Source organism: Chenopodium album, chromosome 26 (genome assembly GCF_948465745.1).
Source record: "Chenopodium album chromosome 26, dcCheAlbu1.1, whole genome shotgun sequence".
Classification (NCBI taxonomy): domain Eukaryota; kingdom Viridiplantae; phylum Streptophyta; class Magnoliopsida; order Caryophyllales; family Amaranthaceae; genus Chenopodium; species Chenopodium album.
The window spans coordinates 333,472-355,485 of record NC_137859.1 but is presented as its reverse complement, the minus strand read 5'-3'; the positions used below and the strand labels follow the sequence as shown (position 1 = coordinate 355,485).

The 22,014-nt window shown below is 34.1% G+C and overlaps 2 protein-coding genes across 2 annotated transcripts; both read left to right on the top strand.

The window, feature by feature from the left end:
- Window positions 1-6,686: 6,686 nt before the first annotated feature.
- On the top strand, window positions 6,687-13,475 carry LOC145616274 (beta-galactosidase 1-like). Its single transcript, XM_081670970.1, has 19 exons — window positions 6,687-7,054; window positions 7,197-7,292; window positions 7,433-7,545; window positions 7,679-7,745; window positions 7,851-7,943; window positions 8,074-8,217; window positions 8,775-8,863; window positions 8,955-9,060; window positions 9,148-9,235; window positions 9,897-10,015; window positions 10,113-10,277; window positions 10,462-10,634; window positions 10,727-10,836; window positions 11,372-11,481; window positions 11,613-11,723; window positions 11,804-11,914; window positions 12,002-12,207; window positions 12,288-12,624; window positions 12,896-13,475. Exons 1-19 carry the CDS (start codon window positions 6,875-6,877, stop codon window positions 13,004-13,006), a joined length of 2,529 nt encoding a protein of 842 aa, XP_081527096.1. The 5' UTR covers window positions 6,687-6,874; the 3' UTR covers window positions 13,007-13,475.
- A 1,104-nt stretch (window positions 13,476-14,579) lies between these two features.
- On the top strand, window positions 14,580-19,541 carry LOC145616490 (beta-glucosidase 44-like). Its single transcript, XM_081671220.1, has 11 exons — window positions 14,580-14,864; window positions 15,104-15,162; window positions 17,290-17,365; window positions 17,478-17,549; window positions 17,667-17,754; window positions 17,840-18,092; window positions 18,215-18,330; window positions 18,425-18,639; window positions 18,736-18,767; window positions 18,858-18,960; window positions 19,109-19,541. The coding sequence occupies exons 1-11, from the start codon at window positions 14,651-14,653 to the stop codon at window positions 19,378-19,380; spliced, it is 1,500 nt and encodes a 499-aa protein (XP_081527346.1). The 5' UTR covers window positions 14,580-14,650; the 3' UTR covers window positions 19,381-19,541.
- The last annotated feature ends 2,473 nt before the right edge of the window (window positions 19,542-22,014 follow it).

Sequence of the window (22,014 nt, the reverse complement as noted above, 5' to 3'; positions counted from 1 at the left end):
TTAATTGGAGTACTTCGTACTAATTAATTAAAGACTAATAAAAGCATGAAAACTAATGATCCTAGTAATTGAGCCACGGTACTGTCGTCCACTCGTATATTATGTTGACCAACAATGGGAACAACTTTAGTGCATTGGAGCGTCCAAAATAACACTTGTATGTCAAAAAGTGGCACCATAACTTATTAACTTCCCATAATATAATGTTAATAACGTTTAGTATATGGTAAGGAGGCAAATTCTGATTCACTAGAACAAAAAAGATCGAAATAAAGTTTGGAAGTGGTAGCGTACAAGCATTTTTAATTTTGGGGATTTAGTGATGATTGAATTCATGATATTATTCTACTTTGTTTAGTGGATTTTCGTCCACTTTTCTAGAATATATGCAGATTGGTGATTTTGGTCCTCAAGTATGTACTTAATTAAATCCGACATAATTCAAATTGTATAATTGATCCTTTATTTTTGTTTGATGATCGAATCGTCATAATCTAACTTTGTTATGATCCAATAACAAGTGTTAATTTCAAAGTAACCCTCATATCATATTTGTCTCATAATAATACGTATGTGAAAGATTGAAAGAGGTAATTGGAAAAAAATAAATATACTTGTATAAAAAACAACAAATACGGAATAATATGGAAAGATCAAAAAAATACATAAATAAGGAAATAAGTAGTACTTGTGTTAAGATAGGAAAGTATCTTATATGATATTAATTTAGGAAGATTGTGATATTGTGTGAATATTTATCTTGTTAGGTAGATTATTCCCCAAGCTATTACCGTGTATAAATATTGGTGAATGATGAATGAGAAGTTAAGCCTTTGTGATTAATTTGACATGGTATCAAGAGCAGGTTAGATCTTGGGATACTTCACAAAAATTCCCCCCCTGCCGGTGGGTTAGAAAATTAAACTCACCGGCGGGATTCATAAATTTTACCCAAAAATTCCGTTGTGCAATTTTTTTTCTTTTTTGTGAGTTTATTCGAGCATGATTTTGCTCCTTTGGATATAAGTTTGGTTTTACTCAGAAAAACCAATAAGAGATTTGAGTGTGATTTACTCTGAAAGACCAATAAGAAATTTGAGTGTGGTTTACTCTGAAAAACCAATATTTGATTGGAGCTCGGTTTTGCTCTGGAAAAACCAAAAATTGTTATATTTGCAGGTTCGAAAAGAATGACGTTCCTGTTTGATTGATGACAGATTAGTTCGAAAAGATGAACGTTCTCATCATTGAAGAAAAGAAAAAAAAAAATGAAGGCGACATCACAAGAGTGTGCATCTCGGCTTCAACAATTTGACGAATTTCCAATCGCAACGTTCGTGTTACTGCCGTTACGATTGCGGGAGGGTGTTAGAGATAATATCGGAAAATATATGTGTGATATATTTTCCGTATTGATCTTATTAGGAGAATAATATATTTAGGTTTATTATATGTTAAGATATTATTTAAGTATATCTTTTAGGAAGATTGTTTCCTATCTTATGTTCTTAGGTTTTGTATAAATACTCTACCTATTGATGAATAATAATCAAGCCATTCTATTCACTCTTCTCTATTAATTTGTCATGGTATCAAGAGCAGGTTAGATCTTGGGATACTTCACAAAAATTCCCCCTGCCGGTGGGTTAGAAAATTAAACTCACCGGCGGGATTCATAAATTTTACCCAAAAATTCCGCTGTAGCCCGAGACTGCCCAGCAGCAGCTCGAGTCTGCAATGCCCCATTTGCAGCAGTGTAGTCAGGGTGGAACGAGCAACCAGCAGCATGGTAAACAGGGGGGAAGTACAGAGGAAATGGGAAAAGGAAAAAGGCCAAAAATGAAGAGCACAAAATTAAGAGATTATGTGACACACACAATTCGGAAAAACACTCCATCAAAGAACGTCACACCTACACCACCCAACTCAGGTACTCCTTATCCTCTCACATATTTTGTTGATTGCTCACGTTTTTTAGAAAAACATAAAAAGTACATTGCAGCGATAACAGCAAGTCATGAGCCTAAAAATTTTAAAGAAGCTATGAAGCATGCCGGATGGAGAGATGCAATGGCTGCAGAGATTAAAGCTTTAGAAGAACAAGGCACGTGGGTACTTGAGAAGCTTCCACCAGGGAAGAAAGCTCTTGGAAGCAAATGGGTGTATACGGAGAAGCGAGATGAGCATGGCAATTTGCTGAGATTGAAGGCGAGATTGGTAATCCTGGGAAATCATCAAGTTGAAGGTTTGGATTACAATGAAACGTTTGCTCCGGTAGCTAAAATGACGACAGTTCGGACATTTCTTGCAGTTGCGGCAGTGAAAAACTGGGAAGTGCATCAGATGGATGTACACAATGCATTTTTGCATGGAGATCTTGATGAAGAAATTTATATGAAAATTCCTCCTGGTTTCAATAACGATAACTCTGATTATGTGTGCAAAATGAAGAAGTCGTTATATGGATTAAAGCAAGCTCCTAGATGTTGGTTTGCGAAGTTGACGGCAGCATTAAAGAAATATGGATTTAAGCAGTCCTATTCAGATTATTCTTTGTTCACCCTGACCAAAGAAAAATTGCAATTGAATGTGTTAATCTATGTTGATGATTTGATCGTTGCAGGAAATGATAAAATTGCATTGACAAAGTTTAAAGCATATTTAGGAGATTGCTTTAAGATGAAAGATTTGGGAGTATTGAAATACTTCCTCGGGCTTGAGGTGGCTCGAAACAAGCAGGGATTTTATATTTGTCAACGGAAATATTCTCTTGATATTATTTCTGAAACTGGATTATTAGGTGCGAAACCGGCAGATTTCCCAATGGAACAAAATCATAAATTGGCCTTAGCAGAAGGCCGGTTGTTGGAGGATGTGGAGAAATATAGGCGGCTTGTTGGGCGCCTAATATACTTGTCTGTGACTAGACCAGATCTTGTATATCCTGTCCATATATTGTCCCAGTTTATGCAGAGTCCGAGAGAAGAACATTGGGAGGCCGCACTTCGTGTGGTTCGATACTTGAAGAAGAATCCGGGTCAAGGAATACTTCTTCGTTCAGACAGTGAGTTGCAGATTGAGGGTTGGTGTGATTCGGATTGGGCTAGTTGCCCTTTGACGAGGAGATCGTTGACTGGTTGGTTTGTGTTGCTTGGTTTTTCCCCCGTGTCTTGGAAAACCAAGAAACAACCTACGGTGTCCTTATCTTCGACAGAGGCGGAATATAGGTCGATGGCTGCGGTAACTTGTGAACTGAAGTGGTTAAAACGAGTTCTTGATGATTTGGGTGTGCGTCATCCACAAGGTATGAACTTGTATTGTGACAATCAGTCGGCGCTACACATTGCTCAAAATCCGGTGTTTCATGAGAGAACGAAGCATATTGAGGCCGACATGCATTTTGTGCGTGATGCGATCACAGAAGGACTGATTTCACCTTCGTATGTGCCTACGAAGGTGCAGCTAGCTGACATCTTTACGAAAGCTTTGGGGAAGGCTCAATTTGAGTATTTGCTTGGCAAGTTGGGCATTCGAGATCTTCATGCTCCAGCTTGAGGGGGGATGTTAAGATAGGAAAGTATCTTATATGATATTAATTTAGGAAGATTGTGATATTGTGTGAATATTTATCTTGTTAGGTAGATTATTCCCCAAGCTATTACCGTGTATAAATATTGGTGAATGATGAATGAGAAGTTAAGCCTTTGTGATTAATTTGACAACTTGTATTGTCCATATTCATGTAAATTATGGAGACTAATAACCAACTAAGATTAGTGAAGGCCAAAACCCTTGACAATGACGATTATTACCTAATTAATCAACCAAGACAAATCCAAATGATTTACTAACAAACAAATAAGTGTTACGTGCCACACTCCACGCATTAGCAACCTTCTCATCATCATCACCAATTCACCATCATCAATAATGCACCTTCTACTCACATCTAATTACCTAACAGATTAAAGGGTACCCTAGCTATTCAACTTTCAACTAATTAGTAGGAAAGTTGCATTGTTGAGGTTCACATGCAGATTCATGATCATTGATTTTGTACAATATTTGGATCGTTGATCATTGATCTTAGCGTCTCCTCCTTTATCACTTGTGTATCAAAAGTTCGAATTACTTTAAGATTATATTGGTTTTGGACTTTTGGGCTTATTTTGAGTTTGATTCATAATGCTGTGCTAACTAGCTCAATATATCTTTGGTGGTAGTTGATTTTGCGGAAAATAGTACTTGTAAATATGAAAAATAGTGGTGGGCTAACTAACTCTTATTAGGTTAGTACTTGTAGTAGTTGTTTTCTAATCAAGCGAATGAGAAAAGATAAAAAAAAAAAAAATAGTATTTGTATGTTTTTGTAAATTCTTTTAAAGAACATTCTAGTAATTTTAACGAATCTATTAGGGTCTATTCTCATTAGCTGAATTCAGCTGAATTGAACTGAATATCTTATAAGATAAGGAAATTAGGAGCTGAACTGAACTTATTAGAGCTGAATTGATAATAAACGTATGAGAACAGGTTGAATTTCAGTTCAGTTCAGCTCAGCTCAGTTCAGTTCCTAATTTCCTTCTCTTATAAAATATTCATTTCAGTTCAGTTCAGCTCAGTTCAGTTCAGCTGAGTTCAGTTCAGTTCAGCTGAGTTCAGTCAATGAGAACAGACCCTAAGTATGAGTTAACAATAAACTACTCAATACTCACAAAGATTATGGATTTTCCCATTCTGTTTTTTTTTTTTTACCGCCATTATTTTTCAAAATCATAAAAAATGATTAATGTTGAAATAACGAAAAAGCAATAGAAAATCTAAAGTAATTCTATAATTGGATGATTCTCCGCATAGAAGTATGGCCAAAATCTGGGACCCAAATAAAAAATTCCCATTTTCACAATTTTCTACAGTCTTGCACCCCATGAGTGAATATAAAAGCACCTGCAAACTGCAAACTTTCCTCAATTATCAAAACTCACAACAAAATTGATTTTTCCCAAATCAAACAATTTACTACTCCCTCTGTTCCCAAATATTTTTTACGTTTGGAATTATGCGCGGTAATTAAGAAATTGTGTAAAGTTGAGGTATATTGGAATATTTCAATGATTGAAAGTACAATTTTATTGAAAAATATAATGTTGAGCATGTGGGGTGAAGAAATTAGAGGAGAGAGGAGAGAGAAAGTAATACTACCTCCGTCCCCTTTTGATAGTCCCTTATGGACAATTTTCACGGGAATTAATAAACACAAATAAGAATAGTTAAAGTACAATGAAAAAGAAAATTGACATTGGGTATGCAAAAAAGTAGAGAGAGAAAGTAATAAAAGTACATGGGAAAACAAAATTTACATGGAAAATTTAAATTTGCACAAGTATTTTTGCAAGTTGTAGGAAATTTTGGTAAAAAATTAATATTATTGGTTGTTGGAAAAAGCAAATGGGGTGAACATTTTGGGACTAAAATTTGCCCATAAGAGCATCATTAGTGTTGGGGATACTTATATCCTTTCCCGGTTTCTCTCTCCTTTCCTGCACTTGACACATCACTTTCTCTTTCCTCCACATCACTTCCTACTATTTCCATCCTTTTACTCATCCTTTCCCTTAAAAATTTCCAACATCAATGAGTATCCTTTCCCACTTTCTCTCTCCTACTTACATATACCCCACCATTTATTCCTTTTTCAAATTACATATATTTATTAATATACTTAATTATTATTATTGTTGAAAATGTTGTTAATAATAATTAATAATAGATCGTTCTATTAACCGACACATTAATTAAACGAGACGAATTCAAAAACATAAAATTCATTGATTAAAAACATGAAATACATTGATTAAACGACACGAATAAAAAAAAACACGAATTACGTTGATAAAAATAGCAAAGAAAATAACAAACATAAGTTTAAAAATAAACTTGAAAAAAAGAAGATTAGAGTAATTTTGTGTTTAAGAGTATTGTACAAGTGAAACTGAAACTTTGTGAAAATATAGCAAATTTATACTCATTTTATAGACAAAAAAATTTTATGACTGTTGGTGTTTTCGGATTTTTAAAATAAGTTACCGTTTACAAATTATAGCCGTTATACTGTTTTGGAGCAAAAAAAAATAAAGAAACAAGATGTTGACAAGTGTCAACAAGTTGAGCGTTGGATGATTTCCAATATAGCCGTTGTATGCTTTTGTTTGTGATTGTTGAATTAACATGGCACTTGGGCCGAGGCGAGATTTCCTTTCCAGAGAAAGGATACTACAATATCCTTTCCCTAACAGTTATCTTTCCCAAGTAATAGCATCCATCAGGATTGGGAAAGGACACCAAAAAGCCACGGAAAGGATTGTAAAAGGCCTTGATGCTGGTGCTCTAAGGGACTATCAAAAGGGGACGGAGGGAGTAATAAGTGTTGAAAAACTATTAATATAATACAAAAAGTACAATATCACATGAAAAAGTAAGGACTTTTGAGTAAAAAAATTGTAAAACAAGGGTAATTTTGTACAAAATTTATGACCAAAATAGGAAAGATACTAAATGTAAAGAATAAAAAGGAACACCCTAAATGAAAACGCAAAAAACATTTAGGAACGGAGGGAGTAGTATTTTAACATCCCAAAAATTAGAAAAGAAAAAAAGAAAAAAGGCAGAAAAAAAATAAAGCAGAGAGAAAAACATTCACAGCTGTTTTCATAGACTAGTGTCTCACTCTTTTTCACACACCACTTTCTCTCTCTAAACAAGCATCGAATAAAGTGATCCCATAAAAACACAAAAGAAATTGCCAAAAGTTCATAACTTTGTGTCACTCTTGCTCAACTTAAGCAAGAAAATTTAATAAAAATTTTAATTAAAAATGCAGGGCATTAATAAAAATCCCTCATTTTTAATATTAATGCTCTGTATTTTCTGGGCTTTTTTGGTCTCAAATGTTGTAAATGCAAGTGTTGGGTATGATCATAAAGCCATTATCATTAATGGACAAAGAAGAATTCTTATTTCTGGGTCTATTCACTATCCCAGAAGTACTCCTGAGGTTAGATATTTTTCTTCATTTTTTCTGTTTTTTGTAAAAAAGTTTCTATTTTTGGTGATTTCTGCATTTTGGGTAATTGTTATTGCTGAAAATCTGGAATGGGTTTAGTTTAATTTTATTTATATGTTTATAATTCTTGCAGATGTGGCCAGATCTTATTCAGAAGGCTAAAGAAGGTGGATTAGATGTAATCCAAACCTACGTTTTCTGGAATGGTCATGAACCTGAACAAGGAAAGGTAAAAAAAAAAAATTACTGTCAAAATTTAACCCCCTTGCTCTTAAATTAGTGCTTAACTTCGTTACAAAAAGTTCAGCTCACTTTCCGTTTTAATCTGTTGCATACTTGCATTAAGATTTATAATTGTGTGTTTTTCAGTACTACTTTGAAGATAGATATGACTTGGTGAAATTCATCAAGTTAATTCACCAAGCAGGTCTATATGCTCATTTGAGGATTGGACCTTATGTTTGTGCTGAGTGGAACTTTGGGTAATTTCTTGTTACCCTTTTTCTGTTCTTTTTACTGTTCAAGATTTTTGTCTAAGGAAGATATTTTATTCCTTCAATATTCTTCTACTATGTTTTTGGGTTTTTAATTTAATTTTTTTTTTTCCTTTTTTAGGGGGTTTCCTGTTTGGCTGAAGTATGTTCCAGGCATAAATTTCAGAACAGATAATGGGCCTTTTAAGGTTAGCTAAGACTCATCATTGTGATTAATTGTAATGTTTGTGTTACTGTTTTGATTAATTGGTTTGTAAGTTTGATTATAATATCATTACATTGTCGTTATCAAGGCTGAGATGCAAAGATTCACGGAGAAGATTGTTAACATGATGAAAGCTGAAAGATTATTTGAGACACAAGGCGGTCCAATTATTCTGTCACAGGTATATAAACTACATTATATTGGTTCATTTTCATTCTATTATCAATTTACTTGATTCGGGATGCTTGTGAACTCGAAACTATTTGAATTGAAATCGAGCTTAGCTTCTTTGTGTCGAATTTTCGTGGCAGATTGAAAATGAATATGGGCCAATGGAGAATGAACTTGGTGCTCCTGGAAGAGCTTACACTGATTGGGCAGCCAAAATGGCTTTGGGTTTAACTACTGGAGTCCCATGGGTTATGTGTAAGCAAGATGATGCTCCAGACCCCGTTGTAAGAACTTTCGAAACTTTTTTTAACTTTTGGATGATTGTTTTGTTCATATAACTAGAGAGCTTCCTAATTTAATCGTTTTTGGTGCTTCTTAAGTCTGCTGATATTGTGATTGCTACTTCACTGTCATAGCTGTCTCCTGGTGCTGCCTGAAAATGCCATTACTCCGAGTATAATTTATGTGGCATTGCACATGGGCTTAACTTGGTTCATTCCAATATTTTAACTGTCACTAGGCTTGTTGTTTATATAATTTTGTTTGGCTGCATTGAGTATTGTGACAACAAATTAATGACTCATGTAAATTGGACCTTGCCTCGTATTGTTTATTATTCTGTCTGATCTTGATAATATGAAAGTGAGTAAGATAATATGTATTTGTTTTCTTATTATCGGATACTTCAAAGTTCAAACCACATTCATTTTTAATTCGTATTTATGTACCCTAGTCATGAGTATATAACACGCTTAGGTTGACGACAGTATTTAGTGCTAGTATGTTTGACTTTTTGAATATAATACATGTTTCTATAGCTTAACCTGCATGTTTGTTGCAGATTAACACTTGCAATGGCTTCTACTGTGATTACTTCACTCCAAACAAGGCTTATAAACCAAAAATGTGGACAGAGGCTTGGACTGGATGGTGAGATGCTGATATTTATAACACTTTCAAATTGCTAATGAATATGCTGCATTACATATATTTGACAACTGCATTTTTGTTCTGCTCTCAGGTATACTGAATTCGGGGGTCCAGTTCCTAAGAGACCAGCTGAGGACTTGGCATTCGCTGTTGCTAGATTCATACAGAAAGGAGGATCTTTTGTCAATTATTATATGGTGAGCTAATTTATTATGCTGTTTACCAGCTGAAAACTTTCATATCCTTTTGTATTCTTTGCTTATGATTCAATATTTTTGATTCAGTATCATGGTGGTACGAACTTTGGCCGAACTGCTGGTGGTCCTTTTATTGCTACAAGCTATGACTATGATGCTCCTCTAGATGAATTTGGTATGCCTTTCTATTCGTCTTACAGAATATGCTCTGTTCAAATTAGAGTATTTGGCCTGAATGAATGGAAGAGTATACTCCCAGTAACTCTGTAATATTACTTTAATACTCTATGTATATGTAGAGACTTAAGGGTGCTGTTACCACAAGTCTTCCTTGAGCCAATCTAGCTCCAAAATAATCCATTTTGCAAATTGAATACTAGTATATGTTTTTGAATACTAGAATATGCTAATCAATTATGATGACTCACAGACATAGCAAAGTCCTTTTCTGTCTAATACTGTATCTCCCTCCAATCTTGCATAATGTGTATCATCATCAATTATAAGATGCAAACGCTTTATACATGTCTAGGTAATCGAGGTAATTGTGGATGTCAATTATTGGATTTTCACGTGCTAGTCTATGCTCAAAGCCTATTGGAATATACATAAGCATTTTAACTCTATAGGACAATGACATGATTTTGCTTGTTCTATTGACTGTCCTATAGAATAATACGAGTAATTAATTTTATCCTTGACACTTTGAATGGTAAGATGAGCCGATGAGGTGCACTTACAAACATGCGCCTTTGCTTGAAATTATGGGCATTTTCTGATGTTTAAACCTGCTGTTCAGAGTAAGTGCTAAACAGTTACTATTCTTCTTATTTTAGGATTATTACAACAGCCTAAATGGGGTCATTTGAAGGATTTGCACAGAGCAATAAAACTTTGTGAGCCAGCTTTAGTTTCCAGTGATCCGACAGTGATCCGGTTAGGGAGCAGCCAAGAGGTTATCTTTCTATTCACTTACAGTTCAGTCTTGATAATATCCCTTTTTAGTGTAACACTTTGTAATTAATTTTTTCCCCCATTGATAATTCATGCAGGCTCATGAATTTAAGTCAAAATCTGGAGCTTGTGCTGCGTTCCTTGCCAATTATAACGCAAAATCTTATGCAAAGGTGGCATACGGGAATAATCACTACAACTTGCCTCCTTGGTCAATAAGCATTCTTCCTGATTGCAAGAACACTGTCTTCAACACTGCAAGGGTGAGAAAAGTTTCTTTTAACTTAGATAGACAAAATTTGAAAGGATGGGGATGAAAAAGTTCTTCAAAATCTATTATATGAAGATTACTGTTTACTCATGTATCACAAGGTTTATTTATGTATTACTTTTATATGCATATTATGTATGCCACATTCAAATTTACTTCATATTATCTTGTTTCAGATTGGAGCTCAGAGTGCACAAATGAAGTTCACTCCAGTTTATCAACACTTTTCTTGGCAATCATACAATGATGAAACAGCTTCAACTGATGATAGTGCCTTTACAATGATGGGGCTGGTGGAACAAGTTAATACCACTAGAGATATGACTGACTACTTGTGGTATATGACTGAGTAAGTACAGTTGTGCTCTAAACTTTATGTTTTTGTTGAAATTTGTGCGTCATTTTATAGATATATCTCTTACCTAAGAGTTATCCCGACAGTGTCAAAATTGGTCACAATGAAGGATTTTTGAAGGGTGGAAAGTCACCAGTTCTTACTGTGATGTCAGCTGGACATGCTTTGCATGTTTACATCAATGGTCAACTAGCTGGTAAGAAGCTTCTTTCATCTTATATATCCAACGTCAATTACCATAGCATATCATATGATTATAGAATCTTTCCTGGACAGAAACATCATAATTATGCTTAGGGTTCAATCACACTCTCCTTTATGCTTTGACCATTAGTCATCATTGATGGCAATTAATTGCTATTTATTTTGATGTTTTTTTGTTTGTTAATGTGGGAATGCAAAAATTATTTTCATCCTCAAATAACATGTGAAATTACCTCTGTAAAGATCAAGGAAGTTGGATTTTTCAGAAATTCCTATATCTTAGACAATCATATTGTGGATGTGTTAGTGGTTACCATATCATATTAATATACTCCTACCATACTATTACGACATTATCCCAATACTTTCAAGGAGCCTCGGTAGAGTAGAGGGAATCATACATATGCACTATGCAGTCTGCTGTATGCAACAAAATCATACAATTGCAAGCCTTATCCACTTCTAGTTGACAAATGATATTTCTTAGGGTAATTTACTGAAAATTTATTGTTTCCGTTTTGTGGCAGGTACTGCCTATGGAAGCCTTGAAAATCCTAAGATAACCTTTAGTGAAGGTGTGAATTTGAGGCCTGGAATCAACAAGATTGCCCTACTAAGTGTCGCTGTTGGGCTACCGGTGTGTTCTCTGTTGCTTATGCTCATTGGTCATAATTGTCTCACACAAAAGTACATATGTCCATAACATTTATGCTTACCGTGATATAGTCTCTATACTGTTAACACTCCATATTCTATTTTTGAGTTCAGAATGTAGGTCCACATTATGAGCGATTCAATACTGGTATTCTCGGTCCTGTTTCTTTAAATGGTCTGAATGAGGGGAGGAGAGACTTGACTTGGCAGAAATGGTCGTACAAGGTTAATCCTCTCGCTGTACGAGTTTAACCCTTTTGTTATTTTTTTTATATAATTTTTCTAATTCTATGGCCTTCTATCAGATTGGAATGAAAGGTGAATCTTTGAGTCTTAATTCCCTCAATGGTGCCAACAATGTTGAGTGGGTTGAGGGCAAATTTCTTGCTCAGAGGCAACCGCTTACATGGTATAAAGTGAGTATTCAAACCTTTGACGACTTTCATGAGTTCTTCAGTAATGACAATACAGCATGAGTGATATTATTTTGTTTATGCTGTCAGACGACTTTCAATGCTCCACCTGGTAATGAACCCCTTGCACTAGATATGGGTGGCATGGGTAAGGGTCAAGTATGGATTAACGGACAGAACATTGGGCGTTACTGGCCTGCTTATATAGCAAAAGGTTCATGCAGCGACTGTAGCTATGCAGGCTATTTTACTGAGAAGAAATGCTTAAGTTACTGTGGAGATGCTTCTCAGAGATGGTGAGTAAGCCTCTTAAAACATTCAAATCATCTTGTTGATTATAATGCTATGTTAGACTCATAAGAAATATTTTGTTCAGGTACCATGTTCCTCGGTCTTGGCTGAAGCCAGCAGGTAATTTGATGGTTGTATTTGAAGAAATGGGCGGAGATCCAAACTGGATTTCTTTAATGAAGAAAGAAACAAGCAGTATATGTTCTGAAATGAATGAGTGGCAACCAAACCTTGTGAACTGGCATTTGAAATCTTCCGGGAGGATTGACAAACCATTGCGGCCAAAGGCCCACCTATGGTGTACTCCTGGGAAGAAGATTTCATCGATTAAGTTTGCCAGTTTTGGGACGCCGGAAGGATCTTGTGGAAACTTCAAACAAGGAAGCTGTCATGCCCACAAGTCCTATGATATTTTTGAAAGGGTAAGCTTACACAGTAACACTCGAGTCCGAAGTAGCTACTTTTTTTTTAAAAAAAATGTTATCTTAGCTATCTTTATTGAGCCATCATCTGAAGTTGGAGAATCTTGCTTTCTAAACACATGAAAGGAAGAAAAGACTAACAAGAATTTAGAAATCCAGATCTTTTTTACAGTTCCAATCTTTTTCTCCCCAAGATATGCTGGTTTGTGACAAACCTATGAAAGCATTAATCTTCTCTCAACTAATCTAGTATCTCCTCTTTTTGTGACAGGAATGCGTTGGTCAGGCAGGTTGTGCTATAACAGTTGAACCTGCACTATTTGGAGGAGATCCATGTCCAAATTTTATGAAAAAACTAGCAGTCGAGGCAATTTGCAGCTGATGTGCCTTGCTGTTATAACTTACACGAGTAGAAGGTGCAATCAGATTCTCCAATTCTTTCCGTATTTAAGTTTTGAATTGGCGACCTTCCTTAATTTATCGTTCTTCCATACTACTCCATTTCGGCTTTTGACTTGAGTGAAGCTGTACAAACTCTGCGACACACATTAGTCCAAAGCTTGTACATAAACTAGATGTTTCCTCCATTGTTGTGTGGGCTCAAAAAGGAGCGCCAATGTTAGTAATTAAGTTGAATCAACTTCCATAAATTGAGGGAGAGGGTTCTAGCACATTGAGATGTTAATAGGAATCCATGTGCTATACATATGTATCAATTAGTATGTGTTAAATCCTATTGTTCCAATTTCAAGATGAAATTCCTAGTAAAGAGGCAATTTTTCATTGCTTCCATTTTGTTGTAACAGTACTTAACGCGTTTATATGAAGTTTCATTTATGATTCTTTCTTAACTCATTGTTTCTTGTACTTCGAGACTTCGACCTATATATTTCTGTTGAACAATGATGAAGACAGTCATTACTCATTAGTGTCATATTGTACAATGAGTAGATACAATGAAAGGGGGTGATACTAAGTTTTTTAGGAGAAAAGATGTAGTGTTTTATTTATTACTCCGTACGTTTTATTTATAACTCCGTATAATGACAGAAGAAAACATAGCTTCCTAAGAGCTTGAACTTTGTTTGAGGAGATTAAGGAAATCTCTCATTTCTTTTGATTTTAAAGGAAAAGTGAGGATCATTTTCTTTTGTTTAGATAAGACATAGGATAAGAGGAGGGAAAATGGTTTAAATCCCTTAGTCAATGTACAAAATTTTGAAGGAATGAATATTAAAGCTTTACATATACCCTCCCTAATACCCAACTTTCCGCAACTTAAATCTTGAATAGGAATGCACGTTATAGTGAGTATTCCTTAGTTTTATCCTTCTCAATCGCAAATACTAGTACTAATTTCTAACCAAGTAAAAGCTTAACATGATAAATATAATATTAAGGGTGGTGTGATGGGATACAAATAGAGATTAAGTCCCTCTTTATCCCACCAAAAATAACACTTGCATACATAGAGGATAGAGTGCATCATAAATGGAATAAAAATCAGAGAAATACTCTGTAATAAAGATATACAATCAACTATCAATTACTCTTAGCTTACCTCCAACTCATACCAAACAAAAATAACATATGATTATTTCCTTATTATATGCACACTATTTTTCCTAACTCATCCAAATCTTTTACCCCATATAAAAAATCCGTATCCTTATTTCACCCTCTTATCCCGTATATATATATTCTCATTCCCACTCATCAAACGGCCTATGATAGTGGAATAAAGAGTAGGTGACTGGTGAGGCATGCATGATGAAGCATGGTTTAGCAATGATCTCATCCATGTAATACTGTGGGTGGGACCAAATCCTGATTTGGCCCAAAAAAAATCTTGTACCGAAGCTCTTCTGTCCATTATTGGCACAAGCATTAAAAAGCATAATATCTTTTTGAACTCTTTCAATAAGTCCTATAAATTGCCCACTTCTTTGCCTATAATTCAAACCTTAGCCGACACAAAAATAACATAATTTTTAAAACCCATTTTCTCGTTATATCAAGGTTTACAATGAGAGTTTTTCCATTATCATTATGTTCACTTATTCTCAGTCTCCTTGTTACACTTACACTAGCTACAAAATTTGATACCGGTGGGTTAAGCAGGAAGAGCTTCCCTAAGGGCTTTGTTTTTGGTACCGCGACGTCGGCTTACCAAGTTGAAGGCATGGCTCATAAGGATGGCCGTGGCCCCAGCATTTGGGATGAATTCATTAAAAAACCTGGTACATTTATTTTCCTTGTTCGTCATTGAGTCTATTTTTATCTATTAGTCCTTATGTTTAGAATTAGTTGTCACATTGATATGTGTAATCGTAATTATTTACGTATTCAAAAATGAGGTTATGGGTACTTGCGCTTATGTTTTGTAGACAATGAAAGTGAAAGTAGTGTATCATCAACAAGTCAATTCATTACTAGTATTAAATAAAGTTATTCATTCGTTGTATGTGGAAATAAACAGGGATTGTGGCTAATAATGCAACTGCTGAGGTTACAGTGGACCAATATCATCGGTACAAGGTCAGTTATTGCTGCATGTGAATGTTGCTCTTAGGTCTTGACTCTTGACCCTTCGCCCATTTAAACTTTTGTGCGTATGTACTAGCACCTATGCAATGACATCGGTAACTCAGATAATGTAGACGTTATTTGATTACATGCTTAAATTACAATTTTAATTTATAAGAATTTGATCAATTAAATTAAGGAATAATTTGCTTCCACATGTTCGGCTCAGCTGTCCTTAAGATTAAAATTTGTTTTTTGGACCGATGTAATTCATGATTCTCACCACGTCATGGAGAAATGGACTTTCCAAGCATAAGAAGTTAAGGAACTAATAACACGGGTGGCCATAAACGGGCAACCTTGTAGATATTTAGATGTAAGTATATTTTTCTTGGTTTTATTGCATTGTATTATGTCGGTTAGGTAGTAAATATATTAAGTACTGTACTTAGTACTAAAAAGTGTTAATTTGCTGATTGGATCCTATTAAAAAAATGGGAGTAATGTTTACATGGGAGTCTAAATAACAATGGGAGTAGTGTTAATAATCCTAAAAATGTATGTTGAATTTTGTTTTGTTTTGTTTTTGTTTTTTATTTATTATTATTATTTTTTTTTTTATACATGAATGTTGAATTTTGTAGTGATGTATAGAGGTGGGTTCTTGTTAATCTTTTCAATAAAATACGTAGTAAATAAATACATAAATTGGAGAAATTATTTATCAATTTATAAGATCAGATCAGAGTATTAGCAAAAATTGTGGATACAATAAATTATAAAGGAAACATATATATTTAGTTGGAAACTACAGATCGCATTGGTTCATTCTCCATAATTAAGGATTATCATGATTTTATTACAATAGTTATCTTCCTCTATGGCTCTATCTACCACCTCATATAGTCATATATGGTGTTTATATTGAGATATACAATCCTAAAGATAGTTAATAATTAGGAGCTAAAAAATTATAAAAGATTTTTAAGCATTAATGAGTTTAAGCAAGATAAAAATAACACATGACACATAAAGATGAAAAAAAATCTAAAAGGTAAATCGAAAAGTCTGATCAATTTAGGCGCCAATTAGTTTCATGGGGAATTAACATATGTGGGTATGTGTTATTTATTGGGTTGTTGTTTTTTATTCTTCCCAATAAATATTAAATCTGTAGATTATTATTTTTAGGCAATCATTATTTTTATTGAAAATATAAGAGACTCTAGACATGTATTAATGGTTATACATAGCCCTAAGGGCTATGTTTAACATTTGTCTTATTATAATTTTATCATACATTCCTTAATAAATTAAATTATCAATAATATGCCAGTATCAATTAAAAATAGTTAATAATCTTCGAAAACATTACTCGATAACAAAATCTCATACAGCAATTTAATGTGGAGCAGATAAACAACGTGAAAAAAGGTCAAAATAAGACACTTTAAAATACCATGACGGAGTAAAATAGTAAACACGAGTGTAAATCCAAGAAAAAAAATAAGTTGTTGCCCTTGTAGAGGTATCTGTTAAAGCTCGAAAATATGGGCCATTGTTGTTTACCCTTAGTGGCATTTGTCAAAACAAAATGTAGTCAAATTTGTAATTTTTTTTGCTAGTCAAATTTGTATTTAATCTTTGATGTCGATTCTTTAAAATTCACGTGAAAGGTTTCTAGTCACTTTTTTTGCAAGTTTTTTTTAAAATATAAATTTTCTATCAGGTTAGAACAAAAAAGGAAAATGAATTTTTTCACAATTTACTGGTCTACTTAATTGTGTGAGTGTGAGACTGTGAGTGGACCATTCTTATGATGGATCCTATTGATATCTCTACTCTGGTTACATAATTGTTACCCTTTAAGAATTCTTTATATTCACTTAATAAATAAAGCAAAATAAAATAATATATTGTTCGTCTCATATGTTTTGGCTAAGTTAGTCCATTGACACTACATTGTTACCAATAGTGCTCTTGATTTGAAATAAGTACAATAAGTTCATTACTACGAGTACTTTAATTTACCAGCAATTCTCACCGTGAAAAATATTTCTACTTGATTAATTAGCCTTAAGTTTTTTTAAAAAAATAATGTAATAAATTTAGCAATTCAGCTAATTAAAACTGTCGCAGGAAGATATTGATATAATGGCAAACCTTAACATGGATGCATACCGTTTCTCAATCTCATGGTCACGTATTTTCCCAAGTGAGTCAACAACTTTACTTAAATGTTGTATTAATCTTAATAAAGTTGATTATCATTGCATTATGAAATAACCAACCTTTTGATTCATCCTTTGATTCATTATCGAATGTAGATGGTACTGGAGAAGTGAACTGGAAGGGTGTAGCATATTATAACAGACTAATCGATTATTTAATTAAACGAGGTATGATTGATGATTATATTACATTTGTGGCGCCCCTGATCAAACATTTGAATAAGTATATAATATATGAACATCAAGGTACTAAACTGGAGTTTGATGATTTTAATTTTGTTGTAGGCATAACTCCGTATGCAAATCTTTATCATTACGATCTCCCTCTTGCACTCGAGAAGAGATACATGGGTTTGCTTAACCGGAGAGTTGTGTATGTAACGATTTCAGTTGTTCTGAAAAAGATCAAGTGTAAAAATAATAATGTTGTTATATTTGTGTATGTACATGCAATGCAGGAAAGATTTTGCTGACTATGCAGATTTCTGTTTTAAGACATATGGAGACAGAGTGAAGAATTGGATGACATTCAATGAGCCTAGAGTTGTGGCCGCGCTAGGGTATGATAACGGTTTTTTTGCTCCAGGAAGATGTTCCAAAGAATATGGTAACTGTACTGCGGGGAATTCAGGTACAGAGCCATATATTGCAGCTCACAATTTGATTTTATCTCATGCTGCTGCAGTTCAAAGATACCGACAAAAATACCTAGTAAGTATTTTTACAGTTTCTAGATGGCTAGTAAATAGTAATGCACTAATGCTGGTGGTTTTTGTACAAAGGGGATGTAACATACATATTGGAAGCCTCAATTGTTTTAATTCGTGTTGTAGGCGAAACAAAAGGGAAGAATTGGTATCCTGCTTGATTTTGTGTGGTATGAACCGCTTACAAGAGGAAAGCAAGACAACTATGCAGCTCAAAGAGCACGCGACTTTCATATTGGATGGTGAAAATCCTTTTCCTTGTTGATTTGTGCAAGTAAATTAGTCCTACAAAAAAGCTCATTTATTTCTATTGCATTTTATAAAATATATGTATAGGTTTATACACCCGATTGTATATGGAGAATATCCAAGAACAATGCAAAATATAGTAGGAGATAGGCTACCGAAATTCACACCAGAAGAGGTGAAGATGGTTAAGGGGTCGATGGACTTCGTGGGAATCAACCAGTATACAGCTTATTACATGTATAATCAACTAAGCAAGCCAAAGACGTTGGGCTACCAGCAAGACTGGCATGCTGGATTTAATTGTATGATACTCCACTCATTATAGCTATTTTTATGTTCTTTTTCCTAATTTTCTTTATATAACTATTTCTTGTTGGTGAATATGGTTATTACTGCAGATAGTAAAAACGGTGTCCAAATTGGTCCCAAGGTAATTATCTGTAACCCTGTATGTGTACACAATCCATGATGCTAGGCGCCATCAATATTATGTATAACAATTGTTTTTTTTTTTTTTTAGGAAAACTCGTACTGGCTTTATGAGGTACCATGGGGTATATACAAGGCAATTAACTACATTAAGGAGCGATATGGAAATCCCACAGTCATTTTGTCTGAGAATGGTAATAAGCCCTGTTTTATATCTACCAAAATTACTCATAATTGTTTCTTGAATGTATCTTAATGGTTAAGAGTATAAATATTGTACAACATTCTTGTATAAGTCAAGATGCAAACAATAAAATGATTACGTTTCTATATGAATTGCAGGTATGGATGATTCTGGCAATGTGACTCTTCCAAAAGGATTGCACGATACGAAAAGAATTCATTACTATAGAAGCTACTTGCTTGCACTTAAAAAGGCCATTGATGAGGGAGCAAACGTTGTTGGCTATTTTGCCTGGTCATTAGTCGACAATTTCGAATGGAGATTGGGTTATACTTCACGATTTGGTATAGTGTATGTTGATTACAAAGACCTTAAAAGATATCCAAAGATGTCTGCTTATTGGTTCAAGAACTTGCTTCAAAGAGGCTAGATTAACTCGAGGATCTTGTATGATCAACAACCTCTCTTCTTAGTACGTAAATGCTTATGCTTTGTAGCGTTTTCTATGATATTTGCAAAATGTAATGTATGTTTAAGTTCAATAAAGACGTACTTTAGACCATGTAATTTGGTCCTCTTATAGCTTCATCAAATGACATCAATCATTTTCCTCTCACAATTCGTACACTTTTCTTTCAATTCATATAATTTTAATTTTTGCCTAATCTCAAATATAATACAGTACGCAGTAATTTTTGGACATAGTATACCATTTTTCATAAAGGTGCTTCCAAGTGTTTGGAAGACTGTACTTTCGAGACAATCTAAGCTTAGCTACTCCCCAAATAACAACCCGTCCATCCAGGGCCGTCTTTAGACATGTTTTTTCTCACACACGTAACATGGCCCCCCAAAATCAGGGGCCATAATTTAAAAAAATAAAAATTATAACCTTACATATTCACCTTCTTCCTCGTAAATGTCCACCATTTCCAAACTAAAACCTAAAAAATCATCTTTGATTATGAAGACATATTTGAGGATTTTGCTTCAAAAAATATTAGAAGGTTGACTTTTTAAATAAAAAGTTTTTGTTTGTTGTTTTATTAAATTACTATTAAACGTAGTACTATGAATATTTAAGCTCGCTTTATAATAACTTGTAGTACCGTACTTGAAAAAAAAAAAGTCATTTTATAATAATAATAATATTTTTAACCTTTTAAAATAGTCCTCTAAAAATTGAAGGGCTCAATTTTGATAGTTAGAACAGGGCCACCAAATTGTCGGAGACGGCCCTGCGTCCATCCGTCCCGGGTCGCAGGACCAGAAGGGAGTGACGCAGCCCCAAACATTGCGCATGCTGCAGAAGAACTACTCTGCATCTTCACTCAAATGGTCCCAATTAATCTGTACATCAGTCACAGAATAATCAGCACCTTGTAGATCATTCATTTTGGTGTGTTGTTTCAAATTTAGCTTCACATATAAATTGTAGGTACATAAGAGTTGCCCTCTACACTGTTTTAGGACCATATAGTGCATGCTCAACAACGCATTAACATGACAACGTCGATTGTCGGATCCAAACACTACGCGTGCTGCAGAACATAGTCCTACTTCCGGATAGTACAAACTGTAAATGAATAAGAAATTACAAGTGAATAAAACTTTTCTAAAAAATTTCACACTTTAAATATAATTTACTAGAATTAATGTTAGATAAAGAATTTTCTACAAGGTTGTATGTTGAATTGTAGACCATATACATTATTTTGACTTTTATGTACGTAAATAGTGACTTCTATTGCCATTAGGACGATTGCTTTTAAGTTTTGACCATAGACATAGTATAACATGTAGCTCAAATGCTCAATAATAGGGTAAGGCTTTTGAGAATTTGAGTGTATTACAATAATAATAAGGAAGGTTGGATGTCGCCAAATGTTATACTCCATTATTTATAACATATTGTCATTGATAACTCTTCACCAATGAGCTAACGAAAAGAAATTCATTGTTAACAATAACATCACCACCTAGTGATTATTTTCTTCTATATGGTTGAATTTGATTAGACTGGTTGATCATATTATTTGGTGGCACGAGTTATGCTTTTACTCCATAGTTGATACTCTCATCAAGTAGTCTCAAGCACAATTATCATTTATCATTTCCATTTGGTTTTTTTGTGTGCGTTTTTATCTTCTGTTAAGGAAGGCTCAAATTCAATTCTTTTAGTAAAGCCCAATTAAAAATAAAATGACTTTAACTGTTTCAACTAGTAGCCCAAGTTAAAACAAAATGACTTAGAATGTTCAAATCAGTAGCCCGAATAAAAACAAATGACAAAAATGTTTGAACCTAGTAGCCCAAATAAAAAGAAAAACTTTAAAAAGAATTGACCATTAAAAAATCTGCCATATTGCTTACGGTTCTAAGAGAGTGAGGAATATCTCATTTGGTTAGATAGGGTTTCCCTCTTGGTTGTAGGCTTGCAGCAGATTTTGTGATGGATTCTCATCACCTATCTTTCTAGCTCTTTAAACACACACACCAAAGAGAGAGAGAGAGATAGAGAGAGAGTGAGAGAGAATATTGTTTTCATATTGATGAGTAAAATAGATTGATTATGCAATCATTTTCAATGCAAAGGATTCACAGAGAGTTTCAGAGAGGAAGAGAATTTAGAGAGATAAGGATTAGAATTAGATTGCTTAATCAGAATGATTACAAGCTACACCCTTAAAAGAGTATCTAATAACAACTTATTACAGCTAATCCTTCATACATTGCACCTAAGAAAACCGTTATAGGAAACAAACAAAATAGTCTAACAGAAAATTATTCCTTGATATTCTGACTTGGCAGCTAACAGTAATTGATATTATGGGATAATTATGATGCTAATCTCATTACATATATTATTTGAATGTATAATGTACAAACCCCTAGATAAAGAGTAGCCCATTTACGCTTGTTTGATGCCTCACCGTCTAAATTTTCTTGGCCCGTAGAGGATTCCCTTATCTCTCCGCTATACTCTTAGGTATCAACTAGTACATTTGAACTGGTTTAACATGTGAGAAGTGTTGGTTTGGTTGATGTCTCAACACCTACAATT

Bases quoted from the DNA above. Each gene is read 5' to 3' on its own strand.
- LOC145616274 (XM_081670970.1), top strand. From the start codon at position 6,875: ATGCAGGGCATTAATAAAAATCCCTCATTTTTAATATTAATGCTCTGT. The intron at 7,293-7,432 runs GTAAAAAAAAAA...TGTGTTTTTCAG, and splicing joins ATGAACCTGAACAAGGAAAG to TACTACTTTGAAGATAGATA. The intron at 12,625-12,895 runs GTAAGCTTACAC...TTTTTGTGACAG, and splicing joins CCTATGATATTTTTGAAAGG to GAATGCGTTGGTCAGGCAGG.
- LOC145616490 (XM_081671220.1), top strand. From the start codon at position 14,651: ATGAGAGTTTTTCCATTATCATTATGTTCACTTATTCTCAGTCTCCTT. The intron at 18,331-18,424 runs GTGAAAATCCTT...ATATATGTATAG, and splicing joins CGCGACTTTCATATTGGATG to GTTTATACACCCGATTGTAT. The intron at 18,768-18,857 runs GTAATTATCTGT...TTTTTTTTTTAG, and splicing joins GTGTCCAAATTGGTCCCAAG to GAAAACTCGTACTGGCTTTA.